Consider the following 26,613-nt stretch of genomic DNA (forward strand, 5'->3'; position numbering starts at 1 on the left):
GCAGGTGGGGGCATGGGTTGGCATAGGTTGGCACTAAGTTAGCATAGCTATAAAGGGCAATGAGACTGTGGGGGAATAGGGGGTATGAGGGGCCACGAGGAATGGGTAGAGGGCATGGGTTGACATGGGGGTATGAGGGACCATGGGGGGATGGGGGGGCATGAGGCAGCATAGGTTGACATGGATGGGGCATGGGGTGTGTGTGGAGGGATGAGGGCTGGGGGGCTGTTTTTATTTTAATCTTTAAATAACTTCAACAAAGTTCCGGACCACAGAGGCAGCCCTTCCGTCCAACCCGCCTCCACACCTGGCAGCCTCCACACTCATTCCAGAGGCTGTGGGCCTGACTTCCAATTCAGGCTGTGGGGGCGTTTCTCCTGAGGTAGGAAATTTCCCAACTCAAAGCTACCTGCCTCGGGAGTGAAAATTCAGGCCTATATAAACACAAGTTTTTAAACTCCGAAAACATTTTTTTCCATCTGGAACAGTAAATGAATTGGCTTTGACTTGATCTTTAGGAGTCCAAATAACTTACTGTGTGAGAGGCCTTTTAAATCAACAACTTACATTTACATAGCGCTTTTAACAGAATGAAACGTCCCAAGGAGCTTGACAGGAGCATTGTAAAACAAAGTATGACACCAAGCCGCAGAAGGAGATATTAGGTCACAAGCTTGGTCAAAGAGGCGTGTTTTAAGAAATGTCTTAAAGGAGATAAAGAGCGGAGAGGTGTAGGGAGGGAATTCCAGAACTTGGGCCTTGGCAGCTGAAGACATGGTCAATGGTGGTGGAGCAATTAAAATTGAGATGTGCAAGAGGCCAGAATTAGCGAAGTGCAGATATCTTGGAGGTTTGTGAGGCTGGAGGAGATTACAGAGATAGGGAAGGGTGAGGCTATGTGGGGATTTGAAAACGAGGATAATAATTTTTAAATTAAGACCTTACCTACAGGGACCCAATGTAGGTCAGCGAGCACAGGGGCAATAGAGGAACGGGACTTGCTGACACAGGCAGCAGACAGGTAAACTTGGATGACCTCAAGTTTATAGAGAGTAGAATGTGGGAGACCAGCCAGGAGTGCATTGGAATAGTCAAGTCTAGAGGTAGTAATGTATGAGGGTTTCAGCAGCTGATGAGCTGAGATGGGTGAACTCGAGTCATGGAGGTGGTCTTAGTGATGGCATGAATATGAGGTTGAAAGCAACCTTTTTGCCCCTGAGCCCATTGCCTCACATTTCTATCTAAAAATTAATATACAATTAAACTTTTTTTAACGTGACTAGAATATTGATTACATTATCCCCAGTGCTGTGCTTAAGAGTGCTACATTGAAAAGGTTGGAAACTAGAAGTAAGTAGTGAATGACAAGGTTTGATGTCCTGTCAACAGGGTAAGGAGGGCCTTAAAAAAAAACTTCCTTAATTATACACTGCACACACCAGTGTTATAGTTTTAAGAAAGATATGACACTCGGTTTGCTGAATTTCAAATCATTGCTGTTTAAGGTCTGATTAATTTAAGGTTACAAGCAATTCGGGAAACAATCTAGAGATAATGGCCTGACTTTTTACCTGGAGGCAGGTTCTGTGCAGGGTGGGGGGGCTTGGTTGTGAAATCAGGGAACCCCAGAAGAATGTGTTTCCCGAATGTCCTGCAGAATTTTATAGCAGGGCTCCTTTAAGTGGGTTCCCAGCCTGTTTGACAGGTTAGAGGCCTTTTGGGTGGAAAGCCTGCTTCACAAGAGAGATTGTGGGCACAGGTGGAAGTGGGTGGTGGTGGTGAGATGAGGATCTGATGGTGGTCCATGGGATTCTGATGTTGGTTGGGTTGAATTGCATTGGTGGTCAGGGGGGTGCCTGATGGTGGTCAGAGGCATGGGTGGAATAGTCAGATCATGGGAGGGAAGGGGGTGCTGTTTACTGGTAAGCCTGTTGTATGACCCACAAGCAGTGCTGTAAAAACACTTAGTTCATGTTGTCAGCCCCTTCATCTCCTATAATATATTAAGCTTTCTGAGGCCAGACCTGTGCTTCAAAAATAGAATGACCATTAAAATAAAGGCATGCAGCCTCATCGTAATATTTAAATGAACGATTCTCTTCTCGTGAGTTGTTCTGCCTCTGTTAAAACTGGAACTGGGCAGGTGTGATTCTTGTTTCAGGTTTCTTTTTATTTTTTAAAAATTCTTTTTATTCTAAAATCACTGAAACAACTCCAACCTTCCCATTTTTGGGCGTTAAAATTCAGACCAATGCACCAGTCTTGGACATTCAATAAGTCCTGTCATGAGTTTGAAAGAATCCTGCAATGTGATATTTTAGAGTTAAATTTTTGAACAAGGAGAAATACCTCTTAAAATATACAGTCATTAATTCTATGTATTACACAACTGTCTTAATACCCAGTCACACATTAACTCCACCCCCTTTAATTGGTAACTGGAAATTAGATGTAATTTGATTTTTTTCACTTCTGCCAAGTCAGCAACAAACAAACAGGATAGGGTCTGAAGCAGCCTCTAAACTCCAGCATTACTGGCAACAACAAAGTGACTGTGGAAAGGGAAAGCTCTCCCTTGGTGACTTTGCTGTTACTGCTGGTTCACTGACTGTTGCCCCTTATCAAATGAGTTGAAGAAATCAGCTGTCTTTTTGAGGTTGCTGCTACTAACCTCAAACATACTCCATATTGGCCCAGTCCTGGTGTATCTCTCTCTCTCTCTCTTTGCACTGGATGACCCTGTCCTGCCATGCCTGAAGCACAGTAACGTCCCCCAACTTGTCCCAATCCTACCTGTAATTGTTGCACTGATTGGTCTCACATCCCCTGTTCAAAATGCTGAATAAACCAAACAACCAGATTGGCCACATCTAACCCAGAAGTGTGAGGTGGGCAAAGGTCAGGAGGGTGGCAGATTGAGATGATGGATGAAACAATTGGTTATTTTTGGCAGACCCCTTGACCTGCTTGTGGACCCTGATTGAGAATCCCTGTTTTAAATTATAGCAGAAGGTTGTGATTGACAGCACTACTGGTTGTCTGTCTTATATATAGTTAATGTTGTGACTCATCACATGGTATCAAAGGTCACAGAGCCATCATAAGAATAGGGCAAGTGCTAATTCTGTAAGCACTGTTATTGGACTCTGATGCAATAAGCTCACATTTGGGTGATTTTTATATGTCTTTTAATTTATAAATTACTAGCATTTGTACCATTGCAGTGTTTCAAGCAAATTTGGTCAATGTGCTTGACATCTTGTTCTCTGCTTAGATTTGGTTTATCCTCATTTTTCTCCTCTTAAACCCCTGTGTGATTTCTATCATGGTTGTCTGCCATTCATATCACAGCTAATTTTTAGCCTGTAACTTTTCTGATTGTCCTGGGTTATGCTTTGTGTAGAATTATGGGAAAAGCATCTAACATTTATTTATTATTACCTGCCAGCAGATGGCTGGTAAAAGTGATGACAAGGGATTACAAATATATCTTTGTTCTTTAAACTGAGGTGAGCAGGAAAGATTTCAGACCAAAGTGGGCTGGGCATGGAATGACTCTAGAGATGTGTTGATGTGGGTAAAAATGATTCAGAGTTAGTCTGGGAAACATGAATTTATGTGAGTGCCTGCTGCTGAGAGAACAGAGGTTTGCAGAGACAGTGGCTGGAACCAAGATGAAGATAGATATGTGCTGTTATTAACATGAACTGAAGCCAATATCAGAAGTTAAAATGGCACGTGGAAGAAATGGACAATAAATTCCAAATCAAGAATCAAAACTTCAGCCAAGTACTCCAAATTGAAACCCCTCTCCCTCTCACTCTCACACTTTGTCTGTCTGCCTCTCCCCTCCCCGCTCCATCTCTGCCTCTCCCCTCCCCGCTCCATCTCTGCCTCTCCCCTCCCCGCTCCATCTCTGCCTCTCCCCTCCCCGCTCCATCTCTGCCTCTCCCCTCCCCGCTCCATCTCTGCCTCTCCCCTCCCCGCTCCATCTCTGCCTCTCCCCTCCCCGCTCCATCTCTGCCTCTCCCCTCCCCGCTCCATCTCTGCCTCTCCCCCCCCCCTCTGCCTCCCCCCCCCCTCCCGCTCACGCGCTCGCTGTCACTGCCTGAAAGGGTGTTAAGAAGCGTTTAGATATTCACTTGCTTTGTCATAGCCTCCAGGGCTATGGGCCAAGCGCTGGAAAATGCGATTAGTGTAGCCAGGTCTTTGATGAAGGGCGAGGATACGATGGGCCAAACGGCTTTCTTCTGGGCTGTAAGCGTCTATGAGTCTCTGTGCCTATCGCTCCCTCCCCTCTCTCGCCAGGCTCCCCAGCCCCCCTCTCGCCGCTGCCGCCACCCCCTCACACACCATGTAGCGACCTCGTTATCTGAGTGTTGCTAATCATGGCTCATGCCATAATATCACTATGGGACAAAGCGAGAGGCAGGCCCCAAGAACTACTTCAACTGGTAGAGGGAATGAACCTGCCCTATTGGTGTTATTCTGCACTATACCCTAGTCATCTAGCAAACTGAATCCTAAATTGAGCTTTAGGTGTTGCCATCTCTGCGAAAACATTTTCTAAGGATTTACAACATTTTGCATATAGCCCCCCTCCCCCTCTCCCTACCCCTGGAATGGTTTAATTAAGGGACAGGAGATGCACAGCATACAAGAATCATGAAGAAAAGAGAGTCTGGGCCAGAATGGCGATTATAACGCAGGACCTGTGGTTGCAGAGTTTGGGTAGGGCCAGGAAGAGATTTAAGGGCAGGAATTCTAAATTTGACTCCTTGCAGATGGTTCGGGGCTGGGAGCAGGGGAGTTGGTGGATGGGGAGCCAGTGTAGGCTGGTGGAAAGTGGCCCAGGACAGGAATAATACGGCAGAGCTTTAAGTAAGCTGCAGCTTGTGGAGGATGTTCAGGGGTGACCAAGATACTTCTCAGAATTTCAGGGGCAGAAGGACTGAGGTTAGCCTGAGAGATGGTGTATACTTAGCCCAGTTGGTGCTGAATTTAGAGCAGGGTCCATAAACAGGCATTTACATATTCAACATGCCTGACGTTTGTTCTTTTGGGTGCTGTGGACACTAGAAGCTGCTGGCTTCCAGTCTGTCGCTGACAGTGCAAAACAAAAGCTACAATAAGTGTGTCTCTCTCTCTATTGAAAACAAACACTTCCATTTCCCCAGATGCTTCATGACATGTTATTGTCTCTTTTCCTTAAAGTCAATGGTGGCTTTAACTATGCCCTCCAAGTAGTTGTAATAGTGGGACACACAATATTTGTATTAATTAATGAAAATAGGCACCAAATTACACTTTATTCCCTCCTGCATTTTGCCCTCTTAGACAAAGAAGACTATATACCTTCTTCTTCTGTTTCAATTTAGAAAGGTTACCCGTTCCGTGAGCTCCTTTAACTCTACTGTGTGCATTTTTCTGCTGTGGAATATTTTTCAGAAAATTCATGAATATGTGGGCCCTGGTCTTCTGATCTCTGGATGACCATACCCCGGAAGATCCACTGGTGGACCCTTTGGAAGTCCCCATGCACTGACTACATGGGATTTCCCCAGGAAGTTTCAGCTTCATTGGGAAATTACCCTGTGCCCGGAACCCTCCAAAACTCTGATTTAAAGTCTGGATGGTTTTGACTCACTTAGCAGAATAGTTACCCAGGAAAAGTTAGAAGGATTAAAACCAGTTCTAACTCCTGGGTAACTATAGTATTGACCCCCACCCCCGACTACACCCCCCCCAACTTTGGACACTCTTGACTATTCTCCTGACCCCCAACCCCACCCTTGACCATCCAACTAGCACCCCAACCCCCTGACTAAGCCCCCACTCCCTGACCACTCAACTAGCACCTGCATCACCCCGACCATCCTCCCTACCCCCTGACCACCCAGCCACCCCCCAACCACCCAATACCATCTCCCACAACCACCCAACACCACTTCCCTGATCCACCCTACCCTCTCACCCACTTGCCTTACACACTGACTTTCTCTCCCAGCTTGTCAGAGTGGCTGAGGCATTTAACCTTACCAGAATACGGCAGCTAGTGCCGTAGAAGGGGGAGGTGGGGAGGGTGGCATGGCTCAGCTTCCCCTGATGCTCCTACACTATGAGGGAGCAGCTGCACTCCATATATCTCAGGAGGCCTAGGTCAGAACCCCAGGCAAGAAATGTGGTGCGCAAATGTGGTTAAGAAAACAGGAGTGGAGTGGCAATCAGATGGTGATGGCCGCTCCACGGAAGATTCGGTGATCAATCTGCCCATCCTAGGTCTTTTCCCACCTCAGCACAAACTAGGAGGTTGAAACAAAATCCTGAGTTAATTTTATCAGCAGCGTATTACATCATACAACCTCCTATATTTACAAGTCCCGATGATGTGGACGAGGACCCTTGTATTTTCCTTTATTTATTTATTTAGTTAGTTAATGTAAGTGTCAAATTAGAATTCAAACTGCTGAATCGTACTTCAATTTCCTTCCAAAACTCTTAAGTGCAGTGTATAGAAGCCCATTTAGGATGCGGTTGCAGTTGTCTTTTTAAGAGGTTTGCTACAACTTGAGCTATTTATGTGATATTATCCCTTAAAATTTGAGTAGTGATGTTATTTAGGATGAAACTTACTTCACAAAAATAATTGAACCTGATCTTTATGAAGTTGTAACTTGTATGGTTTACTAGAATAAGTATTTTGCAATAGAAAAGACTGAGGAAATTTATTGTAGGTTTTGAAAATTATGAAAGGCTTTCTGTTAGAGAAAATAGTTGTTCCTTATTCAGCCTAATTGGAGAGTCTATGATGAGGGGTCATCAGTTTAAAATTATCACTTGGAGAGAGGAAAGATGTTGGGAGAATTTTTTTACATAGGGGCTGTTGGAACATGGAGTACATTGCCACAGGGAATGGCTGGAATAGAGACCACTGTATCTTCAAAGAGAAAATTGGAGAACTATTTGGATCAGTAACAAAGTGTGATAGTTTGGGAATGTGACAAGTGCCAGATGCAAAGCTTTTACATATGCTAGCTGATCTCCCATGGCATTATCCCTGGTAATTTGGAGGTTTTGCTCTTATTTAAGGAGAGGAGCATATATGATGTAATGTACAATGATTATTGAGGAAGGAGTATTTTAAATTCTGGTTAAAAATAAATCAATGTGAAATTGATTCCATATGGGTATAAAATTTATAAATTGCTATTAAATTAATCTAATTGATTGAAAATAAGATTAAATTGTAGTTGAAAAAGGGCTTCTATATTAGTGGGTTTGGCTGCTCAACGAATTGGCTTTGGTGAGGATGTTGGAATTTATTTGCCTGTTTTCCCACTTGACTTTGAGCATCCTGCGGAGACATCGTAGGTGAAAATTCTCCAGTGCCCAGAGGTGCCTTTGGCAAGTGACCCAAGTCCCACTGTCATACAGAAGGGTGGTGACAACAGCAATGTTGTTCTCTTCTGGATACCTCTGTTGTCAAAGGTCTGTTTGCGTGATTTTTGGAAAGCTCTGCTGGCACACCTGATTGTATGCTGGATCTCCTCTTCAATGGTGACTTTTAAGAAAGGTAGCTGCCAAGATATGGGAAGTGTTCAACAACTTATAATGTCTCCCCATAAAAATAGCTGGAGATGTAGGTGCTTGAGGGGAGAGCTGATGGAGGATTTTGGCCTTACTGATGTTGAATGAGAGACCAACCTGTATGTGGAGCTAGAGGTTGAGAGTGGTGTGAATGTCGCTGGGCCACATATGCATAGTCATGGGCATGGTGTAAATCATGGATATGCTCAAGGCAAACCTTATTTGCATATGGAAAGGGACTAACATGGATCCAATCTCCAAACTGAGTCTTTGTTCAGGGAACCTGCAAGGCAAAGGCCACTGCTGAAAGTGAGTATTACCTAGCTATTCAGTTGTGTAGGGCTTCTTAGCTCAGCCTCATCCTATCTACATTGCCATTCATGCACTTGCAGGTATTGTGAATGGGATCCCTGACTGATTTTATTCCCCCCACCCCTCCCTTTCCCCCATTAGCTTGGAAACATTGATATCAATTGAAGCACTGCTGGCTGGTATAGGCAAACTCAAGGACTGAATCATAGAACCTCTCTACGTATTTACTTACTTAGTTAGCCTGGTAGCTGAAGACCTTTTTAAGTTAACCCTATTGTTTACTGGTCTATTTTATTCATTAACATGATTGCAACAGAGGTATTAATCTAGAATGCAAATGTAACTATTAACCAGTGGAGGTTCAATGGGTTTAGCATGATAAGTTGCGCAGTGTGAATACATGTACACTATCGATGAAATGTACACTATTGATGAAATGTGCACAAGAGTAATCTTGTTACATATATGCAATAAAGCTGCTCACACTGCTTTGTAATATTTGCTTTCACCAGTAGATGGCACCTCTTTTACCTGCACCATGAACATATAAAGTAACCATAAATCACCCAGTTCAAGTATGCTAGAACCCCAGTACTGGGGCACACTGCCTATTAATTGCAAAATACATCCTTGTTCTTTGCCTGACCTGCAGAGTGACATCACTGCCTTTCTTCCTGTTGCACTGTAGCTGCCTGACCCAAAGGCTTGACATAAGCCAGATGGCTTCGATTGGTAGGCGCACAGGCTGCCTGGTACTGCAATTGATGATGCTGAATAGGAGGACCTTTTATGATCAGCTGCGGGCACTGAGTAAGACTGCAGCTCTTCTAGGTAATTGCGCATCATTGAACACTTTCATTTTCACAACAGGCTCTGCGAAAGTTACAAGAATGTTTTGTTCTTATGAATCTTTTTGTTTTATTTTTAATTGTCATTTGAGTTTGTTCACAATAAATAGACTCCCCACAATGGAATGTTGCTCAGTGCCCTTTCTGTTTTGCAGCAAACAGTCATTTTGAAGTTGACATGTTTACTTTTGTTTAATGGCTCATTGAGGCTGTTCATTGTGACACTTAATTTTGTTTCCTTTTCTCTCCTTGTAAAAACAGGAAAAATTGTTTTGGCTTTGCAGTAAGCCAGCTTTAAGATGTCAGAGTTAACATAAGCATATTTCTTTCAGACACACTCCAGAATGACCGCGCAGTATGTTTGTCCATATAAATCATTGTTTTGCTCCTCGGAAGGTGGTGAGACTCCAGAGATGCCTACGCTCTCAGTCTGTGAAAACACAAGAGACAACGTTACTTTGAAGATTCATTTCCCCATGAATGCCCCACATTCAGTTTCTCCATTGTGCTTTCATCTACTTGATCCGAAGTCATGTATAAATAATAAGCATTGCTTTCTCACTTCCAAATATCCAACCAAGGAAACCAAGCTAGTGGTTTACTGCGACTCAGAATTATCTTTCTATAGCATAAAAATCAGCATTTTCTGAATATTATCTAAGTAACGTGCATGCTGTTATCATTTTGATGTTTAATGGGATTTTTTTTTTTGTTTCCCCACTTAGCTGTTGTTCCCTGCTTCTTGCCTCTTATTTCTTGGTGGAAGTGTCCCAGTGATGTCCGCATTCAACCTGCTGCATTTGGTGACAAAGAGCCAGCCAGTAGCCCTTCGTGCTTGTGGGCTCCCCTCAGGTTGAATGTGTGCTGCATGCCGTGTGTCTTGTGGGCTTCCATCAGGTTGAATGTGTGCTGCATGTTGTGTGTCTTTTTGCAAACTTTGGGTGCTGTTTTTAAAAAAAAAAATAAGAGGGTGATTCTGCTGTAGAAAATTCTAGGTTATTGGAATGACATTGACCCTAGTTTTAGTTTAGCAGAATTTGTCTTTGAAGCCAGAAGTTAGCAATAAATCACTGCTTTGAGTGCACACATTATCCCCATTTTGAAAAGTCAAAGTAACATTTACCAGCTCCTCCTCGTCTATATATTATCTTCCCTTACTCCTGATGGTATCTTCCTGTTCTGAAATGCAGGGACAACCTTTTAGATCCTGAGAAAACTTAACTGTGATCATCTTTGCTACTTGAGATGCCGTTCCCTGTCTTGACAGCATCTTGACAGTGTTACTATTTTCATTTTAAAGGCATTTTATTTCCTGCAATTTCAAATGACATTAAAAATTACATTGTGGCAGATATGTAAGCTAAAATATAAATTTATGCTAGAAGTTCTAGAAGTTAGGAAAAGCTTCTGATGTCCTGAGGGGGGAAAAGTACTATTAATATATTTTATTGGTACAACACTGTTTTCTTGCTTTACAGTTTGTTATCCTGATAAATATTAAAAGAAAATTGATGTTTTACACTAGTGTAAACTTTAAAAATGAAACTGTTACATAGATTGCATGTCAATGGATGCCCTTAAGCTGATTCCAGAAACATTTTTAACATAAATTGGGCAATACTATATTGTATTCTATAAAACCGAGTAATGGTAGATCCCAAATGCATTTTTTTTTGGTAAAAGACCAAAACAGCAGTTCTCATGATTTATGGAAAAGGATAATAAAAATGCATGGCTTTACATGAGTTGCTGGCGCTGTTTTAAAGCACAACTAAAAAGTTTCATTCAGCTCTTGCACAACGTACTCATGAGGGAAAGGCCACAACTTTAATCTTCCTCACTTGTGCATGCACTACTTGTCATGTCTCAGCTTCGAAATTATTATGTGATGGCAATTTGATGCCCTCAAAGTACATTGTTTCACTGTAGGAAACGTGAGCAGTTTCAGTCGGAGTAGGTTGCATATCTCAGAGACTTTTTTAACAAAGGCAGTGTAGAAATAAAACTGCATGGCCAGTACCAACATTATGTTGAGAAATCAAAATACTACAGATGTTGAAAATCTGAAACAGAAATGGCTGGAAACGCTCTGCAGGTCAGGCAGTATCCGGGGAAAGACCAGACTAAACGTTTTGGGTGTGGACACTGACTTGCAACTGGGGAACCAGAAATATGTTTATATTTTCACATGAGAAATGGCAAGCAGAAATAGATGTTTTTTAAACAAAAAAGTGGACGTAGCCTAATAGATATGGTCTACTGAGGTGGGAGCAGGAGGCACACGCATACATGTGATATGGATTGAGATATTGTTCAAGACAGCCTGGTCAGGGAGAACCTTAAACCCTCTTGAGGCCGCAACAGAGGAGAATCTTCTAGTTCCTAGCCTTCCTTCATAGCCCACTACCAGAAGCTGGTCGGTACATTGTGTGTAACTCAGAAACCCCCTTTTCATTATTGAACATCTGTAATTTGGAGCACACCCCACCCTATTTGAATAAGGTGATTGACATCAGCAATGGCAAAAGTAAAGCCCATTGATAAATGGGCAAGCTTGTAAGCAGGCGCTAACATCGCTGCCACTCACTGGTCTATAGAGCAACTGGTTTATCCATGTTTCAAGTTCACTCACTACTGCTATGTATATATGAGATCTGGAGCCCTTAGAATTCTGTGATAACCGGACGCAGTTCCTGCGATAACAGAACCAAATTCTATTGCACAAGAATGTTGATTTTGTAATAAGTTTGTCTAAAGTTTGGGCACATCTCAATATCAATATAATCAATATTTTTAAAGTAAGTGACTAAAGCTATTGGGACTATTTCCACTGGAACAGAGAGGGCTAGGAGGAGGCAACAGAGTTTTTCACAAATTATCAAGGGTTTTAATAGGGTGAACAGGGAAAATTTTGATCAGTCAATGACGACTGGTCATCACTGTTAAAAGATTAGGAAAATTTTTATTACATGGTGTTGTTGGAACGTGCAATGCTTTGGCACAGGGAGTGGATGGGGTTGAGACTTTTGGATGTTAATATTTTAAAGGAAAATATTTGAAACAGAGGAAGTTCAGAACTATGGGGAACAAGTGAGGCTGCTTCATGATTACCTTCTATACTCATGCATGTTCTCAATCAAAAGGATGTTACTTGATACCAATCTTCCAATCCCCATTGATTTGGCTGTTGTAAATCCCCATGAATTTCACACTGTGCACATTTACTTGTGAAAGTGAACTCCAAAGACTTGGTTTTGATGTTCAGGCAACTGCTCCCTGGCTAGTTCCCAAACTTGAAGGGATGTAATGTCCTCAGACTCATTCAAATCAGGCCGGAGAGCAGCTGGGACACCAAACAAACATCTCAATGCAGCTTTGCTGATTGAGGCCTACCAATATCAGGTCCTCTGGGTCCCACAAAAATAGTTCCAAATTTACCTTTGCATGGCCTATTCAGTTCTTTCGCCAATAGCACTGACTGGAGTGTGCACAGCTATTAAATTTTGGAAATTCATTAAATACCATGGTTTTTTTTGCACTTGTAAAACAACATGATTGTTTTCTGTCAATTTAATTCTGTCCTCTCCCAAAGAGCTGGCATTGTTGGGTATGGTTCCAGGATCTTTAGTAATTCACTCTGGTAGCTCAACCAAGGCTTCATGATAAGCCTGGACAGTGAGTGTTGGTTAGGTATTTGTCAACCAGATCATAGTCACAGTAAAGGACCATGCATTTTCCAGTACAGATTACTTAATAGCCATCATGGGAGGAACCCTACCTGATTTATACTTGCCCACCTCGTTCCACCCAGGGAATACTGAGGCTAATTATAGTACCTGTTGCTCTGACAGATTTGTACAGACTGGAAATTGAACCTGAGATCTTCCTGAAATTTTGATTCAGCTTAACCACTTAAACCATCAAGGGAAGCCACACTGCTATGATTCAAAGCTCATGGGTACATTGACCGACATATTTATCGTAAACAGCAGCAATACAGAGATTTGCTTATACAGTCAACTCTCGGTGTCATAGATATTGCATTACAAACGTTACAGGATCGAAGTTAACTTTACACTTCACATTATCCTCTACATTCCTTCAGTGTGGCCCCAACTTCTAATTAAGCAAACATTATTGTGCATGCCAGAGCTGAACTTTGTCCATCTCACTACTATTGCAAATATTTTATCCTGGTGAATACCACATTTTAGCTTTACTGAAAGAAATTTTTTTGCCTAAATGTACTTATTTTGTTCCAATGAAACTTTAGAAATTCCAGTAGATGGCATATGTGAGTGACTTTTAGATTATACTAATATGCAACTAACAAGCACATTGAAGGAACTATTGCATTCTAGAAGACAGGCATCTTAGTTGAAATTATTTAGCCATGTATTAAAACTACAAACATACAAGCATTGTCTTTTTTTTGGTTCATTGCACAATAAATATGAAATAATAAATGGATTAGAATGATCCAAATGACAAACTACTCAAATTATCTGAATAATTTTGAGATTTCAGACATTGAATTGTTATCTTTTTGTAATCTTTAAGGTATACTCCCAATCACTTATTTGCAGAGCTTCCATTTTCTCATTTGAGCATTGTTGTGCAAACTGACATTTCTTAGTATCATTGGGGTTAATCGTACTTGCATTTGTTTTCTGTTCTGCCACCGTTTGCTATCCATGTTCAAATTATGTTGCAGGGAGAGGAAGATGGCTGAACAATGTGACTAAAATAATGTGATACAAAAGACAATCTTTGACAGGAAAGTAATATTTTGCAGGAAAGTTATAGAAGAAAAATTTGCTTGTATTTTATTTTGAAGCATAAAGCAGCAGGAGAGCATTTGATACATAAAACCGCATCTGTCAGTACTTGGAAATGAGCAAGAATCATAATGTCTCTAGAGAAACCACTTTGAATGCTGGAATCCTTACTAGACTGGAAAAAGGAGGTTTGCTATCTTGATCTGTAATACTCAGAGGAGCTTGGGGAAGGGAAGTGAACGCTGAGTTATTTTGAAGCATTTTCTACAGCAGACTGCCTCTCTGTGAATGCAGCGCTGCATACTTTGCTTTTCTTTTTTGTTGTGTTTTGCATTAGAATGGTCTCCAGTCATTTGCTTCATTATTTACTACTTCAATATTCTGCTAATTAAATGCATGCCGCTACTTGGAACACTTGCTTCCCTGTATGTAACAGTCTGCACAGTGGTTAGAATTTTGTCGGGGTAGAACGAAGGACAAAGGGAATTGTTCATAATAATGTTTTAATAACTAAATATTTGGCTTTTTATTCGTACTACCATTATAAGGTGGACAAAGTCCATCATTCCTGCATCACCTAAATAATAGGCACATGGAAATTTTCTTTAAAAATGTTTCTGATTAAACTTCTTTCATCCTTAAGATTAGACCACCAACCTTATCTAAATCATCTACTTTCCTGTCACCTCACATTTGTCCAGATATTTTAACATTAAAACGTAGATCCAAGTCAATGGGCACATGACCTACTGCACAGTAAAAGATTAAGAATGGTACGGATGCTTTGCATTTCCTGGTGTTTAAAGCATTACAATCAGTGGTTACATTTTTTAAGTTCTACATCCAAAGATTATTTTTCCCTTGTTTAATCTTTTGAAATTAAATACCTTGGAAGTATTGAAATCCTCTAATACAGAAGCTGTTTTTCCACTTTTGATTGCATGGCAAAGGGTCCCTCACAGTGGTTGTCCGTTGTGAAAAATTCCATCTCGTTCTGCAGATGCATTTTGTTGAAGAAAGCTATTGCTGCCTTAATGGTTCTTTGCAAGTAGCAAATGATCCCGTGTTTCCTCTGCAAACTGTGCCCACCTTTGAAGCTGCTTTATACAAATGTTCATTGAAATGTTTTGCCCTGAAACTTCAAGATAGCTTCAGTGGATTAATTGTTGTTTTGAGATATTTTTATGATCTATACTGTAAATAGGATTTGGCACAGTTGAGAAAGTCCTAGAAAGTTATTTAAAGTACCATCTGCAAAGCTGTAGGGGGGTTCAGTGTTGAAGGGTATAATGCAAAACCATTTTGTAAGCATCTCGGATAATTGCAGGTGCTTTTCACTTTTGTGTTAAACGTGAACAATGATATACCTCTCAAATAAATGGCCCAGAACTTCCGATCTCCAGGGAGTCATCCTCAGGAGGTACGCCAGAAGATGCAATGGGGGACCTCCTGGATGTCCTCATGCAAGGAATGCACAGAAATTGCCTGGGAAGTTTAAACTTCCAATGGGCAATTACCAGACGTTGGGAACTATCCGCTACTCTGATTTAGATTGGAGACTTTGCATGGTTCTGACTCACTTAGTGGAATAGTTGCTAAGAAAAGCTAGAAGGATTAAAACCACTTTTAACTCCTGAGTAACTATAGTACTGACCGCTCCCCCCACTAGACCAGACTACAGGGTCCCTCCCAATTATCTTCCCGACCACCTGACCTCCCAGTGCTCCATCCCACCCCTGATACCTCCCTTCCCCATCCTACCCTCTGCGCCCCATCCTACTCACTTATCTGATACACTTACCTTCTCCGTGGCATCTCAAAGCGGCTGGGACCTTTAAGCTTACCTGCTCTGTGACGGCTAGTATCGCAAAAAGGGGGTGGGGCTTCACTTCCCCCGAAGCTGCTGCCCTGCATTTGAGGGCCTTGGGAACTGACTGCGCTACACTTTTATTACCAGGCCCGAATCGGAAGGTTGTTCGAGAAATGTACAGCTCCCGACTAAGTTAAATAAAAAGGAGTGGATTGCCATTCCTCTGAAGTTCTGGTCCCGTTATCCTTTTTGAGTGGTCAATACCAAGCTCACTGTTAAGAAGTAAGTTTTATTTTACTAGAGTTTTGAAAAAAAAACAACTTTTTACTTGAATATCTAATTTTATCTTATCCTTTATACTCATCAAGGACACCTTTGCCTCTGCATTCCCTTTGCACCTTGCAACCAACAAAACCATGCATTTGGGGAGGTAGAATTTTCTTAAAACTGGAACAATTTGGTTGGTTTTGTATTCTTGATTCCTTATAAAATGTTATCGTTTCAAATAATGGTTTCAAAGCTGTTTAACATAATTATTCCAGTGCTCAGACAACAAACTTCAATGCTCAAATAAAATCAAATTTTGTCAGTATTTTACTAATTAAGGGGGGGAAACCTTGGTTAACCTTGTTATTGACCCAGTACTGTAGGAATGAATAGAGAGGAAATGGGCTTTAGATGATTGACAAGGTAATCTGCTTCTTATTTATGAAAATATGTAAAAATACTTGAACATCAGCACAAAAAAACATCTTTATCTATATGTGGACATACAACTAAACGACTTTAGTTAGGTCAAAAACATTTAGAAGGTTGTATTCTGATTTAATTCTAGACAGTTTCAAATGTTTATGTTACACTGTGACTAAAGCAGCAATGTTGTTAAAATAGCAAGGTCTGTTTTTCTTTATATAACCCAAATGGCCTGTTTTTTCTTTGCCCTCCTCCCACTCCCACTCCCCTGCCCCCCAAAAATAGGTTTTCAATTTCTCTAAGTCTGGTAAATTAGCAGGATGGAACTTCTGAGTATTCCTTACAAGAAACTGATATTAACAGACATAATGGAATATTTTGACAATGAGTTATTGCTCCATATTAAAAAGAAAGAGGGCTTACCTATCTGCAAGTTTTTTTTTGTAAGAAAAAAATATGTACATGAAGCTAACAAAAAACTTAACCTAGTAAGGCTAATTGGATTCTTTTGAACAATCCGATTCATTCTTGTACAGTCAGTTGAAAAGCAGTATACCTAGTAGAAAACTGTATGTGTATTTAAAGTTGAAAATGCTAAGTGTAGAAGAAATTCTGCTAATTAGAAACTGATGTTTTATATATTTACCAAAACCAAATAATTTGTAGGATATGACATGAAGCAATAGCAAATTGTGTGAATACTGATTTAACGGTTCTTGTAAGACTAACAAAGAAAGCAGGAGTGAAATCTTTATCCCTTCGAAATAAGACTGAAGCTAACAAAGGAATACAGCAGTGCTCTTTCGAAGCCTGTCATTAGAATGAAATTCTACCACACAGTTAATGAGAATGGGAGAATAATTATATTTCAAATATTCTCATTGAAAGCAGTTGACTGTGCAAAATTACAGCGAATTAAAAACCTATATTTTCCAATGATGCTGTAATGGATTCAACTCCAAAAATAAAACTTGGGCAAAAAAAGAGCTGATCTTACCAATAAATGCTTAAATGCTTAGAGAATACTAAAACAATGTGATTATTACATAAAACAAAAGTAAGAAAAAAAACATTCCTTAAATGAATTGCCAGTATCTCTGTTTGGAGCTGTTTTTATGAATACTTTGTAGTAATGACTCAAGGTAAAAGTTGAAAAGCATTCAATGTTAGGAAATTGCAATCCAATACCATGTAATTTAAACCTGCAGTTGCTTCTCTTGTGGTAAATGACATACAGATGGGCAACTCTGGTCCTTGTAGTTTGTGTGCACAATTGGCCTTTTTATATAAAGTACACATTTCCCAGTAACAAATATATTATTTGTCACTGTTTTACTTTTATGCCTTTCCCTTTTTTAAGAAAGTATCTCTGAGACTAATTTTGTACAAACTGCCTGTGAGACAGTTTTGTATATGTTAAACTATTAGTAAAATAATATTGAGAGGAAAGATTGAACCTATTCTCTCTTGAGTTTACTTTCTAATTTTTCTCCTGGCTACCTTCTTTTCCAGAAGGCAGGATTTAAAGCTTGGGTATAATTCATTGGCTGGGTTGGCCCTCTAGTATCACACCAAAGTGATATTCTTCATGTGTGAGCATGAACCATAAATATTGGCAGGCTATTTGACTGTAGTGGTTGCCAGAGCTGAGCTCGATTCCGATTAACAATATAAATGTACTTTAGCTGGCTATCACCAGCTACAGGAGTAGGAAATCTGGCTTTCTTTTCCCATTATTTTGCTCATGGATGTTGAGACCAATTGAAACATCCTCTGCACCCTTGCTGAGGTAAAGTAATTTAGCACAGCTAAGGAATCAAATCTAGGTTTGCATTGATGAATATGGTTTAGTACCCACTTATCTATTCAGCAAATCATTTTCATTAGATTACTTTGTGGGACGTAACCGTTGGCTGTTAATAGGCTAATGTATTTGAGTAATAGATGAAGTGCAAGCCTGTGATTATCTGTCAGATGTTTACAGCCTTATTCTGTCTTGTATACAATAAACTAGGATGGATTAAAATTGTATATTATCAGCTTTACAAATATCCAAAGTTGGAAGTAAGAAAAATGATTTTGCTGCTGGATTGAACAGTTCTTTACAATACCATGAGTGATTACTAGTATACTGTAGTAGATACAATCAATAAAATATCAGACTGCTGTGTAGAAAATAAATTCAACTAGATAAAAAGTGCCAGAGTGGTAGGCTTGCTCAAATGATTGGGCTAATGAACCTGATATTCATTATGTAGTAGAAACTTGTGTGGATGTGTTATATTTTCAATGTGTTATCTTTTCTAAAACATGGTACGTTCTAATTATCAGATAAGAAGGAACAGCCTTTAAAAAGGATGTAATCTTAATTCATTAATTATGTAATCCTACAATGCTTAAATGATGAATGCTGCTACTCACATACTAGCCATGGAATCCTGGCAAGCCCACAGAATTTCTGGCTGTCTGAGATGGCCATTTAAAAAAATCAACTTTATTTGTAGCTTTATTCTTCTAACAATGGTATTGTAGTGATTTGGACTCTGTACTAAACCCCAGAGTAGGAAAATTCTTGTTGGGCAATAACCCTATTGGCAAAAAAGGACAATCATTAATTTAGAATGCAAACTAACAAGGTTTATTGGACAACAAAGATTAAAACTTAACATTCCACTTGTCAAGACATGGCACGATACTCAGTCTTTCCTGTGGATCCCAGGATTTCTGGGATCATCTTTTTGGTTCCTTGTACCTGGTCTCTTGACTCACGACGTTCTTCAAGATTTAACTGAGTCAACTTAACTCTAGCATACATGCAAAACCACTTCTGCAGCTTCAAGACTTCAACTCTAATTTCCCAGTCTACCTTGACTGCTGTAGCTGCATGTTTCACAGCTACTTCCTGAATGCATTTCTTTCTCCCTTTCAAGCTAAAAGCAGCATCTTGATAAGGACTATAAACTTTTTCGTGAGGCAATTATTTTAGCCCTAATACTGGATTATAATATTGATCTGTATTCTCATGGCAATCTACAACCCAGTGATAATTAAGTTAGTAATTTCTGGATTCTTACGGTAATCCCTGGTCTATGACAATTTAGTTACCTCTGAATTCTTGTACGGCAACCCCCAACCTATGACAATTACCCATCAACTGGCATGTCTTATGCAGATGCTAATTTCCACCAAGTGGCCTACTCATAACTCTTAACTTTCTCTCCTGACAAAAGCCCTTTTAGTAAGTGCCCTGAGACGAATGCTATCCCCTGGCAAGTGCAAAGACCCTAGTGATACTTCCCTATTTTATACCCTTTTTGCATGTAGCCTTTGCAACGTTCAACCCAAGTTGTACACCTGTGTCAACACAGCTAATCATTTCTGACCAAATATTTGCAATTCTTGACCAATGGGAAGAGTGATTCTGGCTTCCCTACATCAAACTAAACTTAATTTGTAGCCTATATTTACTGTTCTGGTCATCAGGCCATCCTTCAAACCAATCAGCATCTTTTTTGTTTTTATCCCTGTTTTGTCTTCTGTTTACTGCTAATGTTAGACTCACAGGAGCCCAAATGTGCAAACGTACCCCAGCTATAACTCTACATGTTCTCTTAAAGCTACATTACAGTATTTTGGCACTTTAAGAGATGTCAACTTAAAGATTCTTAAAAACATTCCAATATTACAAATTAAGGTTTTTCATTGCTAAGTTCATGTACAGTACAATTTAATAACTTAAGCCTTATTAATTACACAAATGTATCAATGAGGTGAAGTCTGTAACAGTATGTTATTAAAACGTGCATAAAATTTAAAGTGAAAACAAATACAAAAATTTACACTCATCCAACCATTTTCCCTTATTCTTTGTTCTGCATTTTTCTGTTTCCTATTTTGTTACTTTGAACATGCCTTATCCTACTTATTTATGCCACATTTCATTTTAAAAGGAAGCTGAACTCCTGCTTGCTTATTTCTGTCTCCTGGTCCCCCTGATCTATTTGGAATCCACACAGAAAAAGTTGGCTTTTGTCTCAAAATATGAAGAAAGCTGTAGATTGACATGTCGGTTCATATGTAGCCAAGTAACTTTTTGGTTCACCTTCAAATGTTGGAGCACTGCTCTAGGAGAAATTATCCCACTAATAGTGCCAGAAACAGCTTGTACAGCTCTACTGTTGAAAAGATCATGAGATTACAACTCCACACAAAAAACATTATTTTTAAGCAATACCTACACTAATTTTTTGTTTATCAATTATTTTTCTAAGCCAAGAATGCTCATCGGATTAATCAAAATTTGGTATGTTTTTGAAGAGGCGCAATATTTAATTATGATAGAGTTATAATTAAATGCACTTGTTTCTTCAGGGTAGTTAAACCAACAGGTAATGCATTTCACAATTCATTTTATCTTGTTAGCATTGGAAAATATAGTCAGGCAAAGATTAATTAATCCATTTAGTCTATCCCATTCCAGTATAATGACTTGTACATCTTGATATTTACACTTCCTACCCACAGAGCCATGTAAGCCTCAGAGAAGTGAAAAACCAGATTTAAAACCAAGGCCAACAGGGGGAAAAAAGTCTAAGAAGTCCCTCCCTGACCCTTTAGGTGATCAAAACTAATCCAGGAGATCGCATTGGCTCTGATTTAGATTATAGTGTATCCATCTCTCAACTAGATGATCTCTGACCCAGCCAAAAACCGGTCTCGCGCTCCGCCTCTCTCTCGCGCTCCCCCTCTCTCGCGCTCCCCCTTTCTCGCGCTCACCCTCTCTCGCGCTCACCCTCTCTCGCGCTCCCCCTCTCTCTCTCGCGCTCCCCCTCTCTCGCATTCCCCCTCTCTCTCGCGCTCCCCCTCTCTCTCGCGCTCCCCCTCTCTCTTGCGCTCCCCCCTTCTCTCGCGCTCCCCCTCTCTCTCGCGCTCCCCCTCTCTCTCGCGCTCCCCCTCTCTCTCGCGCTCCCCCTCTCTCTCGCGCTCCCCCTCTCTCTCGCGCTCCCCCTCTCTCTCTCGCGCTCCCCCTCTCTCTCTTGCGCTCCCCCTCTCTCGCGCTCCCCCTCTCTCTCGCGCTCCCCCCTCTCTCTCTCGCGCTCCCCCTCTCTCTCTCGCGCTCCCCCTCTCTCTCTCTCATGCTCCCCTCTCTCTCGAGCTCCCCCTCTCTCTCTCGCGCTCCCCCTCTCTCTCTCGCGCTCCCCCTCTCTCTCTCGCGCTCCCCCTCTCTCTCTCGCGCTCCCCCTCTCTCGCGCTCCCCCTCTCTCTCTCTCGCGCTCCCCCTCTCTCGCGCTCCCCCTCTCTTGCGCTCCCCCTCTCTCGCGCTCCCCCTCTCTCTCTCGCGCTCCCCCTCTCTCTCTCGCGCTCCCCCTCTCTCTCTCGCGCTCCCCCTCTCTCTCTCGCGCTCCCCCTCTCTCTCTCGCGCTCCCCCTCTCTCGCGCTCCCCCTCTCTCTCTCGCGCTCCCCCTCTCTCGCGCTCCCCCTCTCTCTCTTGCGATCCCCCTCTCTCTCTCGCGCTCCCCCTCTCTCTCTCGCGCTCCCCCTCTCTCTCTCGCGCTCCCCCTCTCTCTCTCGCGCTCCCCCTCTCTCTCTCGCGCTCCCCCTCTCTCTCTCGCGCTCCCCCTCTCTCTCGCGCTCCCCCTCTCCCTCTCGCGCTCCCCCTCTCGCGCTCCCCCTCTCCCTCTCGCGCTCTCCCTCTCGCGCTCCCTCTCTCTCTCGCGCTCCCTCTCTCTCTCGCGCTCTCCCTCTCTCTCTCGCGCTCTCCCTCTCTCGCGCTCCCCCTCTCTCTCTCGCGCTCCCCCTCTCTCTCTCGCGCTCCCCCTCTCTCTCTCGCGCTCCCCCTCTCTCTCTTTTAAGAAATCCAATGATTCAGCATTTGAACAGAGAATCTGTTCCAAAGGTACACCATTTTTGGGGGGAAAGAACCATCTCGCATCAAAACTCATTGTGCCCTTGTTAAATTTGTAAACATGACTTTGACCCTCCTTAATATATCCAGGTGAAATAATTGGCCCACGTTAACCCAAACTAGTCCCTTCATTATTTGGTAGATTGCAATTAAATTTCCCTGAGTCAATACATTAGTAAAGTGTACGGACAAGTTCTGAGTCTTTTTGGGTGACTAAAGTCTTTAATTCCCAGTTTAAATCTGTGGCCCCTTTCTCCACCCGCTTTCCAAGGTCTAAGTATCCATAAACTTTGCTTCCTAATAAATAATGTGAATCATGTTAATATATTTCTTTCAGTACTTTGGCTGTATTTTTAAACTAAAACAGAATTCTGAACCTTTGAAACCATCTGACTCAAATAGTTCAGTGCAAGTTGCTCGACTATTCCACAATTTTAAACAGTGTATTTGTTTTGATATCTCTGTAAACTGTCAAAAACTTATAAGGATTTGAATGAAAGAGTTTGAATTTACATGAGAATCTTTTCACATCCTCAAGACACTCTAAAGTGAATCATTTTGAAATCTGTTACCTATTATTTTCTTTGCAAATGAGACATTGAATTTCACACAATAGGGCCCCACAAACAGCAAATAAGTTAAATGACCAATTCATATATATTTTGGTGGCAATAGATGGACAAACGTTGGCAAACATTGGAGAACTTCTCTACTCTTCAGATAGTCCCACTGAACCTTTTTAGATCCACCTAAACAAACCTCCAACGTTGCAGTATTCCCAAGAGGTCAGTATTAGATTGAAGTCTCAGTCTATATTTTGTATTCGTGTGACATCAGCCTACAAATATTTGATACATCAGAAAGAATGCTATCAGTGAGCCATCAGATGTTTTGTACATGAATAACAACCTTCACTCACACAGCATTGTTAATGTCCTAAGATGCTTTACAGGGGATGTGGGGAAAGAGAGATGAACAAGGTGCAAGAAGTGGGGGAAATCAACAACAACTTAGATATATATAACGCCTTGTAATTGTCCCAAGGAGCATCATAAAACAAAGTATGACACCGAGCCACGTAAGGTGATATTAGGTCAAATGATCAAAAACTTGGTCAAAGAGGTAGGTTTTACTGAGGTCTTAAAGAAGGAAAGTAGAGAGATGGAAAGATATAGGGGGGTTTTCCAGAGCTTGGGCCTAGGCAACTAAAGGCAAGGTAACCAATGGTTGAGCAATTAAAATTGGGGGTGCACAAGAGGTTAGAATTAGAAGAAGAGAGATTTTTAAGAATACTGACCATGTTACACAAAGTGCCTGGGGATGCCCAGCCCCCTTGGGACACGATCCATCAGGAGGGGAGTTGAGAAAATTATTGAGGAAAATAATTTCCAAGAGTGTTTCAAACTGAGATTTCCATTTTGATAATATTAGAGGTGGTCTGAACTTCCCAACATATTAATGTGAGTAGAAATTGATATGCATTGCACCCGCTTTTTGGGGTCTCATTGCTAAATTTGTTTTGAGCCCATTTATTTTGGGTGTCCTGATTAATTAAAGACCTAATATATGTTGAAAGATACTTTATGGAAATTAGCAATGAGCAAGGCAGGCATCACAACATTCTTCAAAGGATCCCATGGTCAGAAGCCAGAGATGAGTTTCAGATTTTAATTAAACTAAAAAAAAAAACTTCCAGTAGAGCCAGGAGTGCTTCATCAAATGGAAAAGCTTCACTGTTACCACCCCACAGTTGCCCACTCCAACCCCTCTCCGTGACTTTGAGGGCTCCTGCCAGTGAGGCAGGAGGCTTGACGTTGATATCTTACATGGAGCAAGCTGCCTGTGGAATTATGATGTGTGCTGGCAGCTCACCTGAATATGTTCATTAAGCCTGAGGACCAAGCTCTTGGTTGGGACACAGCTACATCTGCAGCACTGGGTCTGGACTGGAAACTGGCCCAGACAAATTTTTGGCTCTGTGAGTCTTCGTTATTTTGCATTTGTTTTGAATTGAAATTTTAAATAGGTTAATATGTTTGAACATTATGTGTGTGGTGCTATGTAATGATGAGGCACAGGATTAATTATTCCTACTTTGCTCAACAACTGTTCACAGTCATATACCTAGAGTGGGGAGGGGGAGGCATGGTGCCACCATGTACAAACTGGGGCCTCACTCCATAGGGAAGGAGGCACCGTTGACCAAAGATTTAGGGCTTTATCCTATACCTTCTAGTAGCTGATGGCTGTGGAAAATGTCAAGAAGGGGGGGTGGTGTGGGGAATAGAGAATTGGCTTAAATTATAAAAAAACAAATTTTTTTAAATTAACAGTTTTACTTTGTGTCTTAGAATTTCTACTTGTGCTATCTTTATAAATTTGTTTCTAGAACAAATGAAAATCTAAGCAAATATGTTTGACTAAACATATTCTGATGATTTACATCAATTTAAATTAAGGATAACAATGCATTGTTTACTTCACAAATAAGGAAGGTCTAACAATTTAGAAGTGGTAAGGCACAAATTAGTTTTTAAAGGACACTTTAATTGAAGCAGTTCTGTATTCCACAGTTTTCCTTGAATGGTCTGTTTATGCAACATGCATTTTATGTAATAAAGCATTAAAAATTAATTCAATTAATTATAGAAATAATGCTGTTAATTGCATTTAAATTACAAGATTAAGGCTGACTGTTTCAATAAGAATTTGATAAAGCTGGGATTGTACTTCTAAAAATAGCTCCAGTTGGTATAATGTTAATGTTCTAAATTATGTTTTCTTAACAGTAGTATGAAGGTTTCCACCTCTGGATATGAGTGCTTGTATTGATTTACGCCGTGGCATTCGATAATCCTTTTTGTTTGCAAAAACAAACCTGACTGCTACAGTTAACATGAACTGTTTGGGCCAGGCAGGGCAAAATTCAACCAGTGTTTCTCCTGCTATCCAGTAACCCAATTCGAAATCGTGTGGTGGGTTGGATGGGCACAGAAGTAGACCCACCTCTTGATGCCCCATGGATAAGTACCCTGACAATGCTATTGTCATGAAGAATGGCCAATCAGGATAAGAAAAACAATAGGGAGAAGATGCCTGGAGGAAAAACCTCTCCAGTGGCTTTTAGTTCCAGTACTAGTCATTGAAATTGGAATACAGTCATGACTAAACTACTCTTTTCAACCTGTCTGCATATCATTCTGTCTGCAAGGGTGGCTGAATAACTCAGCACATTTGTATTCCAACATACTGTTTTCGCTGAGTGATTATGCAATAGACTGCGCGTGTAATTTCCCACTGGGTGAACTCTAGATTTTGGTTAAACCTTCCATTATTCAGAGATTGCACACTCTTCTACAAGAATTGCACATTTGGAAGCAAGCCAATCTTTTTTGTTTTATGTTAGCCCTTAGAAGACAGCTCAAAAGTATCATTGGCCAAGGTCTGTAATATTCCCAGAATAACTTGAGCCACAGATAAAATGAAAGAATTTTGATGTTTTGCATGTGTTGAAAGGATTTTAGTATGGGGGGGGGACTTGGAAAAAATGAGGAATGACAGCTCAGATTCTTCCTTGGCTCATCTGAACCTCCATAGCGTGCCTTGGGACATTTTCCTAGATTAAAGGTGCGAGAAATATGCAGTTTGTTAGATTATGTTCCTGCTTCATTGATAACTGTGGCAGACTTAATTGGATAGCCCTTGATTTTGCAAGGGCATGAGCTGTTGTTGCCATCACACGAAATGGAAGAGGATTATATTGTTACTTTTGCATAGAGTGCGATTATTTCGGCAATGGCACAAAGTTTCCCTACTTGCCAAGTGATTGTGAGAAGCGGTGAAGTGGGAGCGAGGTATAGTGAACTCAATAACATCTAAGGGAAATTTAAAACACATTACAAACTACTGGAAAAAAAATTAGCTGGTGAGAAAAGAGCATCTTGTAGCTGTTAACTGAGGTACAAAATTGTTGAGCGGACACAGCGCCGGGGTAGGTACCATTATGGCAAAACAGCGAAATCATGCAAGGTACTATTATTTAAAATGGCTCATGTTTTAAAGCATCTTTTTTCTTCTTTTCTGCCATGTAGTCTTGTTAAAATTATGAAGAGTGATTAATTCTTAAAGAAGTAACTCATCTATTTGACACTTGAATCACTAATTTTTAATCCCCCATTTTTACATATTTGGATTGCATTTTGATAAACTTATATTTTTCAGTGGGAGTATTTTAAATTGACAAAGCATTTGTCATTACCATAATTGGCATTGTTCTGCATAGGGTATCGTTTGCTCATTGACTTGAAAGTACAAATGTCATTTGCCCATTGAGCTGTTGAGTTTACAAGATTTGGAATGTATTTGAGCAACATTATTTGAAGTCACTTGAAACTTGAAGTATCTTAATGCTCAAGGAATGTCTCGCTGGTTTTTTAAATGCGGTTACAGCTGTTTAATTATCCAAGTTGGACAATTTACATTTATCCATTTACATTACAATCAATTGAGAAATTGTCTTGCCCAGGAAAGGCCAGTTTTGTGAAGTTTTTTCAAATTCACTCAAAGGGAGAACCGGCAAGATGCTGACAGATGATGTCACATGACACTGGTAACTCATTTCTGTCTTAAATTTCATAGGGATTCTGAAGGCTGAAATGGTACCATTACATCCATTTCATC

At 40.9% G+C, this 26,613-nt stretch overlaps 1 protein-coding gene across 5 annotated transcripts in view; it reads left to right on the forward strand.

Annotated features, from left to right (window-relative positions):
* Positions 1–26,613, forward strand: part of msrb3 (methionine sulfoxide reductase B3) — a 117,777-nt gene that overhangs the window by 13,319 nt on the left and 77,845 nt on the right. For 2 of the 5 annotated variants that reach the window (XM_078567958.1, XM_078567959.1), the window contains exon 2: positions 9,473–9,599. The exons of 1 other annotated variant lie outside the window; for it this stretch is intronic. In XM_078567958.1, coding sequence (XP_078424084.1) covers positions 9,524–9,599 — 76 coding nt within the window. In that variant the 5' untranslated portion in view covers positions 9,473–9,523. Of the gene's footprint in view, positions 1–8,587; positions 8,731–9,472; positions 9,600–26,613 lie in introns of those variants that run through there. 2 more of the 5 variants (XM_078567960.1, XM_078567956.1) reach the window with 2 other exon arrangements.

The sequence above is a fragment of the Cetorhinus maximus genome, chromosome 22 (genome assembly GCF_964194155.1).
Source record: "Cetorhinus maximus chromosome 22, sCetMax3.hap1.1, whole genome shotgun sequence".
NCBI classification, from domain to species: domain Eukaryota; kingdom Metazoa; phylum Chordata; class Chondrichthyes; order Lamniformes; family Cetorhinidae; genus Cetorhinus; species Cetorhinus maximus.